The sequence below is a fragment of the Mastomys coucha genome, unplaced genomic scaffold (genome assembly GCF_008632895.1).
Source record: "Mastomys coucha isolate ucsf_1 unplaced genomic scaffold, UCSF_Mcou_1 pScaffold23, whole genome shotgun sequence".
NCBI lineage: Eukaryota > Metazoa > Chordata > Mammalia > Rodentia > Muridae > Mastomys > Mastomys coucha.
This window is the reverse complement of record NW_022196906.1, coordinates 49,056,870-49,070,310: the sequence shown is the minus strand read 5'-3', so window position 1 is coordinate 49,070,310 and position 13,441 is coordinate 49,056,870. Positions and strand designations below refer to the sequence as shown.

General features: G+C 44.6%; 1 protein-coding gene across 2 annotated transcripts in view; it reads right to left on the bottom strand.

Annotated features, from left to right (window-relative positions):
- Chrna5 (cholinergic receptor nicotinic alpha 5 subunit) overlaps positions 1-13,197 on the bottom strand; it is a 34,467-nt gene extending 21,270 nt beyond the window's left edge. The window contains exon 1 of one of the 2 annotated variants that reach the window (XM_031344496.1): positions 12,883-13,197. In XM_031344496.1, coding sequence (XP_031200356.1) covers positions 12,883-12,988 — 106 coding nt within the window. In that variant the 5' untranslated portion in view covers positions 12,989-13,197. Of the gene's footprint in view, positions 1-5,918; positions 6,087-12,882 lie in introns of those variants that run through there. The other variant, XM_031344497.1, reaches the window with a different exon arrangement.
- Between the last annotated feature and the right edge of the window lie 244 nt (positions 13,198-13,441).

The following is a 13,441-nucleotide window of genomic DNA, read 5'->3' as shown; positions in this document are numbered from 1 at the left end:
CTGATGCTTGCCACCCTCTTCCTGGTCTGGCATCCAGTGCCCACCAGGACTTTAGCGGGTGGGCGCCCAGCTTGGCATACTCGCTCCTTCTCCCTACCACAAAAACAAAAGGGGGAGTCTCTACCCCCACATGATCGATTGAAAAAGGCACTATTTACCATAAATATTTTAAATTTTTCTAAAGAGGATCCACATCTGTTCCCATTTCAAAAACATTGGTCTCCATCAGTTTCCTACAGCTCCATTTGGGTCAGGTGGAGAGACCCACTGACTAGAGGTTGAAGAGGGCCAGACCCGCTCTTGACAGCTGGAAGAGAGTCTGACTGTATGTTCCCCCAAAATGAAAAAAGACCAATCTGGATACTGGCCAGAGACATAAAATACTTGCCCCAACAGGAGGATGATGATATTAATCACTCTAGGGAAATTTCTAGCCCTAGAGCCCTCCTTCTGCTTCTTTCACAGATTTATCAAGAAAAAAGAATGAAGATCCTCCTGTCAGTGACAATGAGGATCCTGCCCAAGATTGATGGGGGAATTCAACGATCCAGGAAAACTTAGAGAGGAGGAGGAGAGAGTTTCAAGAAACCCACTGTGGACTGAACTCCATGGCTTCCTGCCCTACCTACTTCCCCTCCTTGGTCCCTTCCTCCTTCTCCTCCTCCTCACAGTGGAGCCATGTTTACTTAGTACACAATTCATCCAGCAGTGTATAGAGGCAATCAGGCTTCATCAGGTCCAGGTTCATTACCAAAGACTCGCTTCCCGAGAGCCAAGGTCAACATACGATTGGCCCTCAGAATATGAACAACCCTTCCTGGCTCTCCATTTGACCAATGACGGGTAACCTAAGGTAGGTTGTAGAGCATGCCCCTTGAGCCAGAGTGACACATGGTATCCAGAGACGGGTAAGATCCCCATGTGTGGGGACAACCTAAGACAGGAGTCATGTAACCTGCTCAAGTTGGGCCCTATTTAGCCCTGGTTTGGGCCTTGAGGACAAACCCGAGCCTGGCTCAAGTTTTGTAAGCTGTCTCAGTCGCGCTTTTGTACTGGAGTGACTCAGCACGACCTGCTTAAGCCTGCCTTTGCCTAGCTCCTGCTGACATAGAGTAACTTTGTTGGCTCTGTCAGTCACCCCATACCCTTCATCAACTTTCCCCTCCCCCTGCCTCATCTCAACTCAGCAGAAAACTCTACCTCCTCCCTCAGCCCTTTATAAAGAAAAGATCAGACTACCGGCTCTGGGTGGTTATTCTCCGGACAGCAGGAGATCCGAGCTTACAGCAGGAGATCCGAGCCATGACACTCACCATCCCGCTCAGCCCTGAGAGGCTCAGCTGGACCAGGTTCTCTCTCTCACCTGTTTCTGCTGGCAGAGCCCAGCATATAAATACACTGTAGCTGTCTTCAGACACACCAGAAGAGGGTGTCAGATCTCATCACGGGTGGTTGTGAGCCACCATGTGGTTGCTAGGATTTGAACTCAGGACCTTTAGAAGAGCAGTCAGTGCTCTTACCCACTGAGCCATCTTGCCAGCCCCTAGTAATTTAAATATTTATTTTTATTTTTTTTTCCACGCTTGCCCAAGTGCTCAGATGTGAAACATATGCATGCAATGCCTGCAGAGGCCAGAAGAGGGCATCAGATCCCCTGGAAATTTGAATTACAGACAGCTGTGAGCCACCCTGTGGGTACTGGAAATCAAATCCCAGTCCTCTGAAGAGCAGTCAATGATCTTAGCCACTGAACCATCTCTCCAGGCCCATGTCTAAGTAATTTCTTAAGATTTCCATCTTACCCACTACTGATCCTAAATAGCCAAAAAGCCAGTTAAGGATTGAAAAAGCCACTTCTAGAGATGCTTGTGTTCTCTATTGGCATTTTCCTATGAAGGATTATGATTTTTCTCATTGAAAAGTAGGGATTCTCAAAAAAGTCACCAACATGATCTGCAACTAAATATGGCTACTACCAGTCTTTTCCCAATTAAGACATCTGTTGCTATAGTTTCTTCCAAAAGTTTTTAAGTCTTCAGCATCTGCCACAACTTGGAAACACCAGAACCTAAGGTCATACCTACCTCGATGTATCCACTCAAGAGATCCAGGATGGCTGTGACCATGGTAGCCTCTGCCTTAGGGGCAGAACAGAGCACAAGGACACAGCACATGCCCTCCTGGGATGCAAACTTGTACATGTCGTACTTAGAATTCTGTAGCTATGCAGCAGACACTCCACAGTAAGAATGGTGCCTTCTGGAATGTGTCCAATACACAACCTGCAAGCTTAAACATGGCCACAACCTTCTAACCCAAACATTAAGATTTCTTGACTTGTCATGACTGGCATTTTGACACCAGCAATTCTGTGCTGTGTGGGAGCTATCCTGGACCTGTATATTTCAGCTCCTATCCACCAGATACACTGTTTTTATGCAACAACCGTAAGTGCCTCTAGACACTGCCCAATGGGGGGGGCAGGAGCACCAAAAAAATCCCCTCTCTGAGAAGCACTGCTCAAACAGTAGCAAGTAAGAAGCAGAGGCCTGACTTGTTTTTATTTTGAATGATACTTTCATTACAAAAATAAGGTATAGTCATTGTTACAATTCAAACCTAGAAGTTCATTTAGTAGGGAATCTACCTCTCCTCTCTCTTTCTGACTTTAGAGTTAGCCACTGATGAGTTTGAAGGGCACACACTTTAACTACAAACACACATGAACATCATATGTGCACAGAAGTACACATATTTCCCTTTTAAAGTTCTTTGACTTTATTTCTTCCATTCAAAAGTACGTTATGGTTATCCATCCATCTCTATTCTTGCTTCATAAGTACAGAGTGGTCTGTGTTATGGGTACTTGTCATACTTTAAGGTTTCACAGGTGGGCATCTATGTTGTGTTCATTTGGATTTGTTTCCAATGACAATACTATAGAAAATGCTGTCGCTAACATCCTTGTATATCTGTCTTCCCCGTCTTATGCAGGGTGGACTCTTAGAAGTGGGACTGCTGAGTCAAGGGTATGCATGCTCTTGGTTGTGCTAGGTATTGCCAAGAGCCTTCCCTAACTTCTTCACAGGCTACAGAAGAGTGAAATAAATCAAGTACCTAAAAAGATTTGTAATAGTGAGAGATCTACTCTACCCCAATCCAAAATGAAGGCATTCCTGGAGCAGTTAATCCTCCCCTCTAAATCTCCTTGTATCTTTTTTTTTTTAAGTTAACAAAAAAAATGACTTTAATAGCTTTTTAAAAAAATTCTCCTTACTGCAATCCAAGGAGAGCTATTTTAAGAGATATCAGGATAAAGCAGTGAGCCTGCACATTTAGTTAATACAGGGGACTAAGTGTGCACTAACTCAGCACGTTCAATGTGACAAATAAGGCCAGTATGCTTACTCATCACTGTTTCAGTATTACAGATGAGTGCAGGGGTGTTGTTTTCAATTGATTTTTTAACACAAAATTACAGGACACAATTACACTGCAACTGCTATTACAAAGCTCAGTTCTACATCTTTCCCTGACTCACAGAACCCAAGGAGTAACACAATGACCTCAGGCAGTGTTAAGTTTAGGCCCAGTCAATAGTCCTCAAGGAGTTCAAAAAGAGGTTAAGCATTATTGAAATCAAATAAATGCATAGTTTACTATTTTAATTTGGCATTAGAAATCTCTCTGGGTAATAAATGGGTAATAAATACATATTTAAGCGAGTACGTTGACAGGGTTAGGAAATAAAACATCTAATGGGCATAAGAAGCTGCAAAGCCTATATGACCTTCATAAGACTCCTGCCAACCTCTTCCCCTGGAGCCATGGGGTGGTATACCCCTGTAATCCCAGATTGTGCTGGAGTCAGGACAATCAGGAGTTGAAGGCCATTCTTACCGACCTAGTTAGGGCTGAATTTTTTTTTAAAATTGTCCAATTATGAACAAATAATGACTTAAGGAAATACAGAAAGATGAAGATAAGAACCAGGCATAGTGGGGCATTCCTATAGTCCCAGCACTCAGGTGGCCGGGTCAGGAATTCTTTGGGAGTGTTGTTGTTGCTAGAATTGAAAATTTTATGTGTATCTGTAGTTTGTTTGCATGTATGTATGTGATGTGCACCACACGAGTGCCTGATCCCCTTAGAGGCCAGTAGAGAGAACTGGATCTCCTGGAACTGGAGTTTGGAGGTTGTGAGCCATCATATAGGTGCTGGAAATCAAACCCAGGTCCTCTGTGAGAATAAGTGCTCTTAGCCAACAAGCTATGTCTCCAGCCCCAAGACCTTGAGCTTGAGGCTAGCCTCATTGACCGGAGTTCAAGGGCAGCCCAAGCTACATAGTCACAGTGAGACCTTGTTTCAAGAAACAAGAAAAGGAAAAGGGGGCAGAGAGCTGCTTTGTGTGAACAGAGAACTAGTGCTTGTATTCTTGGCTTCTAGTAGTCTTTCCAGTTTTAATCTATGAGTCTGTGTGTGCCACATTGGGAGCATACAGAGGCCAGAAGAGAGCTGTGGATTCTCTGGAGGTGGAGTTTCAAGTGGCTTAACTGCTCCATGTGGGTTCTGGAAGAGCACTAGGTGCTTTTCCTTCCCTCTGGGTAGCCCTGGCTGTCCTGACACTCATGTAGATCTGCCTGCCTCTGCCTCCCGGGACTAAATGTGTGCTACCACACCCAGCAGCAAGCATTCCTAACCACTAAGCCATCTCTTCTCTCCTGCCCTAAGTTTCATTGTTTGTTTGTTTGTTTTCTTTTGTTTTTCAAGATAGGGTTTCTCTGTATAGCCCTGGATGTCCTGGAACTCACTCTGTAGACCAGGCTGGCCTCGAACTCAAAAATCCATCTGTCTCTGCCTCCCAAGTACTGGGATTGAAGGTATGCACCATCACTGCCCAGTTCCTTTCTTTTTTTAAAAGTTATTCTTTTTTAGAAAAATTAGATTTACTTGCTTATTTTATGTATGTGAGTACACTGTTGCTGTCTTCAGACACACCAGAAGAGGGTATCAGATCTCATTACAGATGATTGTGAGCCACCATATGGTTGCTGGGAATTGAACTCCAGACTGCTGAGCCATCTCTCTAGTCCCAACCCCGAGGTTTCTATTAGTTTTATGTCATTTAGGCAAACATTCACTACTTTTCATTGGACCCTGAGAATGACACTAACTGACACGAATGGGGACTTACCTCGATAGCTCTCCTACTTAAAGTGTGTTACTCTCAGCAGCAGTGGCTACTTATAAAAATGACATCAGCCTGGGATACATGAGACCCTGTCTTAAAACAAGCAAGCAAGCGAACAAAACACAAGTACAGCCAGCACAGTGGGAATTTCACAAACTTCCCCTGAAGGCTTAGAGACATTGGAGCCTCAGGTTCTGCCTCTGACCTTTTGAACCCCCATATTCCCTTAACAAACCCCCAACAAAACTACAAGTGGGATCCTCATGAGTTGGAGAAGAACAATCCTGATCCATAGGAAACTTCTGAAAGACTCTAGAGACATTTTTCAGTAGGGTGCTGGTGGTGACTCACAAATAGAGGTCAGGGATGCTGTACACACACCAGATGGCCAGGACCCTTTCCTATAGAGATGCTATAACATGCAACATGGCCAAGACCCTTTCCCACAGAGATGTTATAACATGCTACATGGCCAGGACCCTTTCCCACAGAGATGCTATAACATGCTACATGGCCAGGACCCTTTCCCACAGAGATGCTATAACATGCTACATGGCCAGAACCCTTTCTCACAGGGATGCTATAACATGCAACATGGCCAGGACCCTTTCCCACAGAGATGTTGTGAACACATCAGATGTCCAGGACCCTTTCCTCCCGAGTCCAAGGTCCCAGAGGTTGAGAAACTACCATACAGAAAAAAAGCTCTACCTAATTCAACACATACCACTAACAATCTTTACGGAGAAATTTTTTTAAATCCAACAGTTTGTAATTTTCTTCTTGTCAGATCAACTGAATTCACATCTCTTTTTACTGGTATCCCCTTCCTTCTCTTCAGTCCTGCTTTACAAGAAAAGAGCATGAGGTCAAAATTAAAGGATTGGAGAAATGATGCCATGTTGTTTTAAATCATACAGAAGGGCTCAGCAGTTAAGAGCATTGACTGCTCTTCCAGAGGTCTTGAATTCAAATCCCAGCAACAACATGGTGGCTCACAACCATCTGCAATGGGGTCTGGTGCCCTCTTCTGGTGTGTCTGAATACTACTCATATACATAAAATAAATAAATGAATCTTTTAAAAAATAAATCATGAAGAAAACATTTAAATGAAAATCACAGCTGGGCAGTGGTGGCAAACACCTTTAGTTCCACAGCACTGGGGAGGCAGAGGCAGGCAGATCTTTGAGTTTGGGGACAGCCTGGTTTACAGAGTGAGTTCCAAGGCAGCCAGGGCTACACAGAGAAATCTTGTCTTGATAAACATATTTTTTTCCCAGAAACATGGGTTGAGTACTTGCTGCTCTTCTAGAGGTCCTAAAAATGATTCTCAGCACCCACACTGGAAGGCTTACAACTGCCCATGACTCCATCTCCACAGAGCCTGACACCCCTGGCCTCTTTAGGCACCTACACTCATGCGCACATATGTAGGCAGGTAGGCAACTAGCACACGCGTGCACACGCACACACACATGCACGCACACATACACACATACATACAAGAGGTTTTAAAAATGATTTTTCATCACACTGTTTCCACTATTCCAGAGAAAAACTCCTAAAGAAACAAATTCTGGGCTGGTGAGATGGCTCAGTGGGGAAGAGCACCGACTGCTCTTCGGAAGGTCATGAGTTCAAATCCCAGCAACCACATGGTGGCTTACAACCACCCGTAATGAGATCTGATGCCCTCTTCTGGTGCGTCTGAAGACAGCTACAGTGTACTTATATATAATAAATAAATAAAATAAATAAATAAATTAATTAATTAACTGACTTAATTCAGATAGTGTTGTTGAAGCAACACTATCTGAAATATTTAAAAAAAAAAGAAACAAACAAATTCTAACTTCTTCCTAAAGTATTCTAACTTCAGCATGTCTGCATCTACTTGCTTATTTAATTTTAAACTAAAAATATCATCTGGAAGAATTTAATCCCACCTATTACAAGAGAAAAACAATGCTACCAAAAGAAAAATGACATGCTCAAATTATTGTACTAAAAACTCAACCTAATTTTTAAAAATTGCTAGGTAGGTATATAATTTGTAATCACAGAGGCACAGGAACTCTCTATTCTGACAACTGTATCAGAGTGCCAACAGCAGGTGCTCTCATAAACTCAGGGGCGAGCACCAGGAAACACAACTGTAATCCTAGCAGTTGGGAAGTGGAGGCGAGATGGGTTCAAGGTCATCCTGGACTATGCCTCCAAATGAGGGCAACCTGGGCTACATGGGACATGTCTCCAGTGACTCAATAACTGCCCAGGTACAGCTGCACTGTCTAGTGAATTCTGACCCCACCCTCCAGATGTTCACACTCTAGGTCAGAGGGCATATTCAGCATTTTCAAGAAAACAATTCTTTTTATAAGATAAGTCCTGCTTAGCCCAAGTTGACTGTGAACTTTAAAAAGGTTTTGTTGGTGTTGAGTCATTATGGATGGTGACGTGTTTTATGCAAATGTTTTCATTCAAGTATGTTGTGTACCTTCGCCACACTCGTCTCCAAGTCCTTCTGCTCCCTCCCCCACTTGTCCCTTACCCCAGTCTCATCTCTCTTCATGTCTGTCTGTCTGTCCTACTGTCTGTCTGTCCTACTGTCTGTCTGTCTGTCTGTCTGTCTGTCTGTCTGTCTCTCTCTCTCTCTCTCTCTCTCTCTCACACACACACACATACACACACATGGTTTTATGCAGCTTTTATCTACACAAAATTTAGAATCTAAGATGAGAGAGAGCAAGGCCTCTATCTGAGTATACTTCCATACATTCTCCAGTTGCATTCATTTCCCTGCAAGTGACACAATTTCATTAATTTTTAAGGCTGAAAAATTCCATTGTGTGTGTATCACATTTTCTTTATCCATTTGTCTGTTCACTGAACACAGGCTGATTATTCCATAACTGAGCTATTGTGAATACTGCTGGAATGAACCCAGATGTGCAAGTATTTCTGTGATCTGTTGGTGCAAAGTCCTGCATGTACATACTTAGGAGTAGTGTGTCTGGGTCATACAGGAGTTCTCCTTTTACTTTTCTTGACCATGCTCTCTACCAGGGAGGGCAGTGTGATGGAACATCACAGCTCTTGGGAGGCAGGCAGATCTCTGAGTTTGAGATCAGTCTGGTCCAAAGAGCTAATTCCAGTACTGCCAGGGCTGCGTAGGGAAACCATGTCTCAGAGGATGGGTGTGGGCAGGTGGGAGGTGGAAAAGTTCCAGAGAGGGCAATAGAAACTAAGGAAGGGAATACCCAAGCAACAAAGACAATGCCAGATATCCAGTCCTAGAATCATCTCAATCATTGGAACTCCACACATATAATAACCTAAACAGACTCACCAAATAATGAAAAGTTACATCTAGTTGAGTCATTGGCCAAAGGGATATCGTGGAAACCCCCAAACATCTCAGTCTATTATCAAGGCTTCTGGTTGTTTTCCACAAATTGATAGTGAGGCTCTACCGCTGAAGTCAACACTTACATATCTCAGAGAACACAGAGAAGTCAAGCTGGTGCCTACCTAGAGCCTTCACCCTCACTGACCGGTGTTCATGGTGTTCCATGGTTCATGGAAGATATTCTACCGCAAACTCTGCAATCTACAACAGTGACATGCCTACATAACATGTTGGTGCAGTGGTAACACAAACACTGTAGGAGTGACTAGCCATTCTTTAACTGGATCTAAGGCTGACTACACAAAACAGAACCCATGCCTGACACTGCTCTAGTGGCCAAGAACCTGAGACTGGGCAGGCCACGGGCCTAGAAGAAAACCAAATACTACTGTTCCCCTAAAAGGACAAATAAAATGACTCCTAATGGCATTCTTCCATATTAACAGATCAGTGTCTCACTCAGCCACCATCAGAGAAGCTTCCTTCTGCAGTGGATGGGAACTAACACAGAGACCACAGCTGGACAACGTGTGCAGAGAGATTTTGGAACGCTTAGTCTAAAATAGGATGACTTTATTAAACCATTCTCCTAAGGGCTCAGGGAACTATACAGAAGAAGTGGCAGAAAGACTGAGAGCCAGAGGGATGGATGCCACCAAGAAAACAGTGCCTTCCAGACACAACAGAACTGACACACATATGAGCCCACAGAGACTGTGGCTGCATGCATAGGGCCTGCACAGGCTCAAGCCAGACAGTGTCCCAGCACTGAGAGGGGAAGTGGACAGACTCCTTTCCTATGTGTAACCAGAAAGTTACTTCAAATTGACATCCTCTTGTAAAGGAAAAAATTCATTTTCTCCAATAGAGTCACATTGGGTATATTAAACACACTTAAGGGTAAGCCTTATGCCCAGCAATTGATGGCCAAAACAAAACAAACGCAATGATGTTTTTGTAGATATTTTTGCCTCATATTGTTTTGTTTGGGCTTTTTTTTTTTTTAATTTTTGTTTTGTTGTTGTTTTGTCTTACTGGACTTTTGCATGTATATTATGGGTTTGGATTTAGTGGGGTTTTGTTTTGCTTGTGATGTGTGTGTGTGTTTTTGTATTTTTTTTCTGTTTTGTTTTGTTTGTTTTTAAATTCTGTTTTTTTTTTTTTTTTTACCTGTTTGCTCTCTAAAGACAGAAAAAGAAATTATTTCTCTGAATGGACATAGAGTTGTGTGGGTAGGGAGGCAGGGATGATCCAGAAGGAGGTGGGGAAGGGAAATGTAATCAGAATATATTGTATGAAAAAAAATTCACTAAAAGTATTTATTAAAATATTAGCTCCCCCCAAGTTAAATACCTGGTTTCACTTCTGATGGCAGATTAAAATATAAAGTTAGCTAAGAATAGTGACTAAAAGCAAAGCCCCAGTCAGACTCCCCAAGTTCAAATCTAGATTCTCTCATTCATTAGCTGCAGCCTAGACCAAATCGTATAAATTACTTGTATGTCAACTTCATTGCCTGATGAATTAAGCTCTAAAAGGGCAGAGAACTGTGTTTATTGTCATCTCACCAGCACCTAAGACACTGACTGGTCCTGAATGAACCCTGCAGGATGAGTTGATGGAAGTAATACTTCACACTGTGGGTTGTTTCACGAGAGTTAAAACATACAAAGCCTGAGCATTGAATAAATGCTCAATAAATGTCAATACTTTCTTTAAAAATAGTGAGTGAATGATAAAAGTGAAGTTGATGGCCACACGAATGTATTTCTATGAAATTATCTTACCTTCCTTTGACTGAAGAACATATACTAAAATAAAGTCTCAGCCATTTAAAATGTCGAACAGCTAAGAGGTATACCTAACTAATGACTGTTTAATTTCCATAAATGTCCTCATCACGGGTCAGTTCAGGGACCTATATTATCTTAATGTACTAGTAAATTATATTTCACGGCAGACAAAATTGCCTTCCAGGCCACTTTCCACAGCTCTGTGACCTTCAGTCAGCCAAATAGGTATGGCTGCTGGCTGACGAGACAAGAATTCTTTTTGTCTGGGAATTGGCTCATAGGAAACCGTAAGAGTTATGATGAGAATCTAAGATGGATGTGAGAACAATAAAACATAAATATGAAATCAATTCTCTGAGAAACATCCACCTCCACTCTATCATCTTAGAGGAGGAGAGAGAAGGAGTCAGCAAAGTTGAATATGAAAAACAAAAACTGAAAAACAAAACAGAAAAACAAAAAACCCACAGCCAGGTCCTAGGTCTCTTAACTCCACACAGAACTTCAGCCACTGAAAAGTCAAAGCATATTAACATTTCTTTGCAAATGTGCAACTCTGTATTACCTTCTTCTTCATGACACTCATTTAGAATGCACAGAACTTAAGAAGTTTACAGTCAGCTGTACAGGGGAACATTTAACGGCCTTTTCTTACAAGTGAGAAAATATCCAGGGTGATATTATTCCATCCACTCATTTATAAACATCTACTAGTCTCCTATAATAAACCAGGTATTCAGGACACAAAGATAAACAGAGAAGTGGAGCAGCCCTTGAGAGCTGGGAGATGGCTCAACGTGTGGAGTGTTTGCTGCACAAGCACAGGGACCTCGGTTTAACCCACAAAATGTAAAAGGCCTGGCAAGGAGGCCTTTTGATCTGTAAAAACTGCCCAAGTAATCCCAACACTAGGGAGGCAGAGACAGGCAGATCCAAAGAATTCAGCAGAATTATCAACTAGCTTATCCTAATCCACGAGCCCCAGGTCACAGAGACTGTAACAAACAGCAACAACAAACAAACAAACAAAACCAACAAAATGGACACACACACACACACCCCGGGGAACAATAGCTACGCTGACCTCTGGCCTCTATAGCACATGCACATACCCACACACAAAGGAATCGTAGATCTTAAGGAGCTTGCACGAGGTCAAAACTATTATACAGATGGTTATTATTTTTGGTTGTGAGCCTAGCCTTTAACGGCTGAGCCATCTCTCCAGCCTCAGATGGTTATGTATTATTAAAGGAGTTCCACCGAGTGGGAAAAGAAAGGAGAAGGCCATCAACTCTGGTTAGAACACCAAGCCCTGCAAGAGTTAGCTGTTTACACCACTGAAGACTCAGCAACAATGATTTATCTTAAAACAGAGAAACCTTTTCAAATTCCCAGCTCCTTCAAGAGAGGCAGGGATACCATTTTCTAGGCTGTCAGGCACTGCCTGGCGTTTTATATACACCAATCAATCCTGAAAACGGATGGGAAAATCAAGCAGTGTTGTCCTCATGTTTCAAAGAGCGAAAGCGGCGGAGAGAATTCTGCCCTAAGACAAGACACCCTGGAGACATAAACTGAGTCAAGGACATCCCTTTCCTTCTCTAAACTGTTTACACTCTGCAAAGATTTCACCTCTTCAAAAGACCCGTCCTGTAATCGGGAATTCTGTTCTGCAAAGTTAACACTTCCTAAAGAAAATCAGGACTCAACAGTTTAAGAACCTTAACGAAAGAAAGGTCCGCCAGATTTCCTCATCTCACTAAAACCGAGCTTCAGGTGCAGCAACCCTCCACCTTAAGGAGCCGCACCCTCTCTAGTACAGGACACACCACAGGTGCTCCAGAAACGGTAGTATTTTTTTTCCCCAAAGTACTTAAAGGGCTGACCAAAATATGCTAAAGCGCTGTTAATTCAAAGTACTAGCTGTTTTGTTTGTTTCTATCCCAAGCCACATCTGAAACGCTAACTGGGGGAGGGAGACGGGGAGACAGGGAGACGGGGAAACGGGGAGACGGGAAGCGGGAGGGTCGGGCTGAGAGGGTGGTACGCCGCGCAAGCCCTGTTTCAAAGGACCGCGGAACCCAGATACAAGCCTCGAGTCCCGAAGCCGGGGCATGTGAACTGCCTAGCAAACGTTTCTTCAGCAAACGCTTGCTTCTTCTAGCAAAGATGCTTCAGGAGTGAGAGAGGAGAAGAGGGTAGACTCTATAAAGTCTCAAAAGGCGAGCATTAAGCCCAAAGTCTCCACACCGAGAACCAGCCACCAAGTGGGAAGCCAGAAGACAGTGGCGCGCTCTTGGAAAGTTGTACCGAGGCACGCCCTACACCAGCCGCCCAACGGCGACAGCCACCGAACGCCCAAACCGGCCTTTTCTTTGCATTTGGGTGCTAATCTGGAGCCTAATCCCGAATGTCCAGAAGAAAGGGAAATGGAGCGGAGCCCCGCGGCGCGGCCCCGCGACCCGCAGCCCCGCCCCGGCTCACCTCCCCGCGCGCCCCGCGCCGCCCCGGCCGGCCGCCAGCGCCCCGCCAGCAGCTGCACCATCAAGAGCAGGCGCAGCGCGCGCCGCCGCGACCCCCGCGCCGCCATCGCCCGCCCGCCCGCCGACGGCTGCCTCGCGGATAACGCCGGGCCCTGAGGGACAGAGCACGCGGGCTGCCGCCGAACTCCGCTCGCTCCTCGGGAGCCGCTCGCCGCTCGCCGCTCGCCGCTCGCTCTTCAGCTCCTGCACGAAGCCCACCTCACCGTGGGGTGGAAGACCAGCGGAGCCCGGGGGCGGAGCCGCGGCGCTTGGCCCCGCCCCGATGGCCCGCGGCTCCGCCCCCAGAGCACACACCCTGTTCTTCTAGGCTCCGCCCCGGGTCCAGCCCCATCAACTCGTAGCTCCGCCTCTCCCACACCTAGCGCTGCTTTGTCAACCCTTCTCAACCTTCGGCCAAGAACTAAGTGTGACAAGTGCTGGGCAGTTGTGGCTCCAGCACTTGGGAGGCAAAGGCAGGCGGATTTCTGAGTTCGAGACCAGCCTGGTCTACAGAGTGAGTT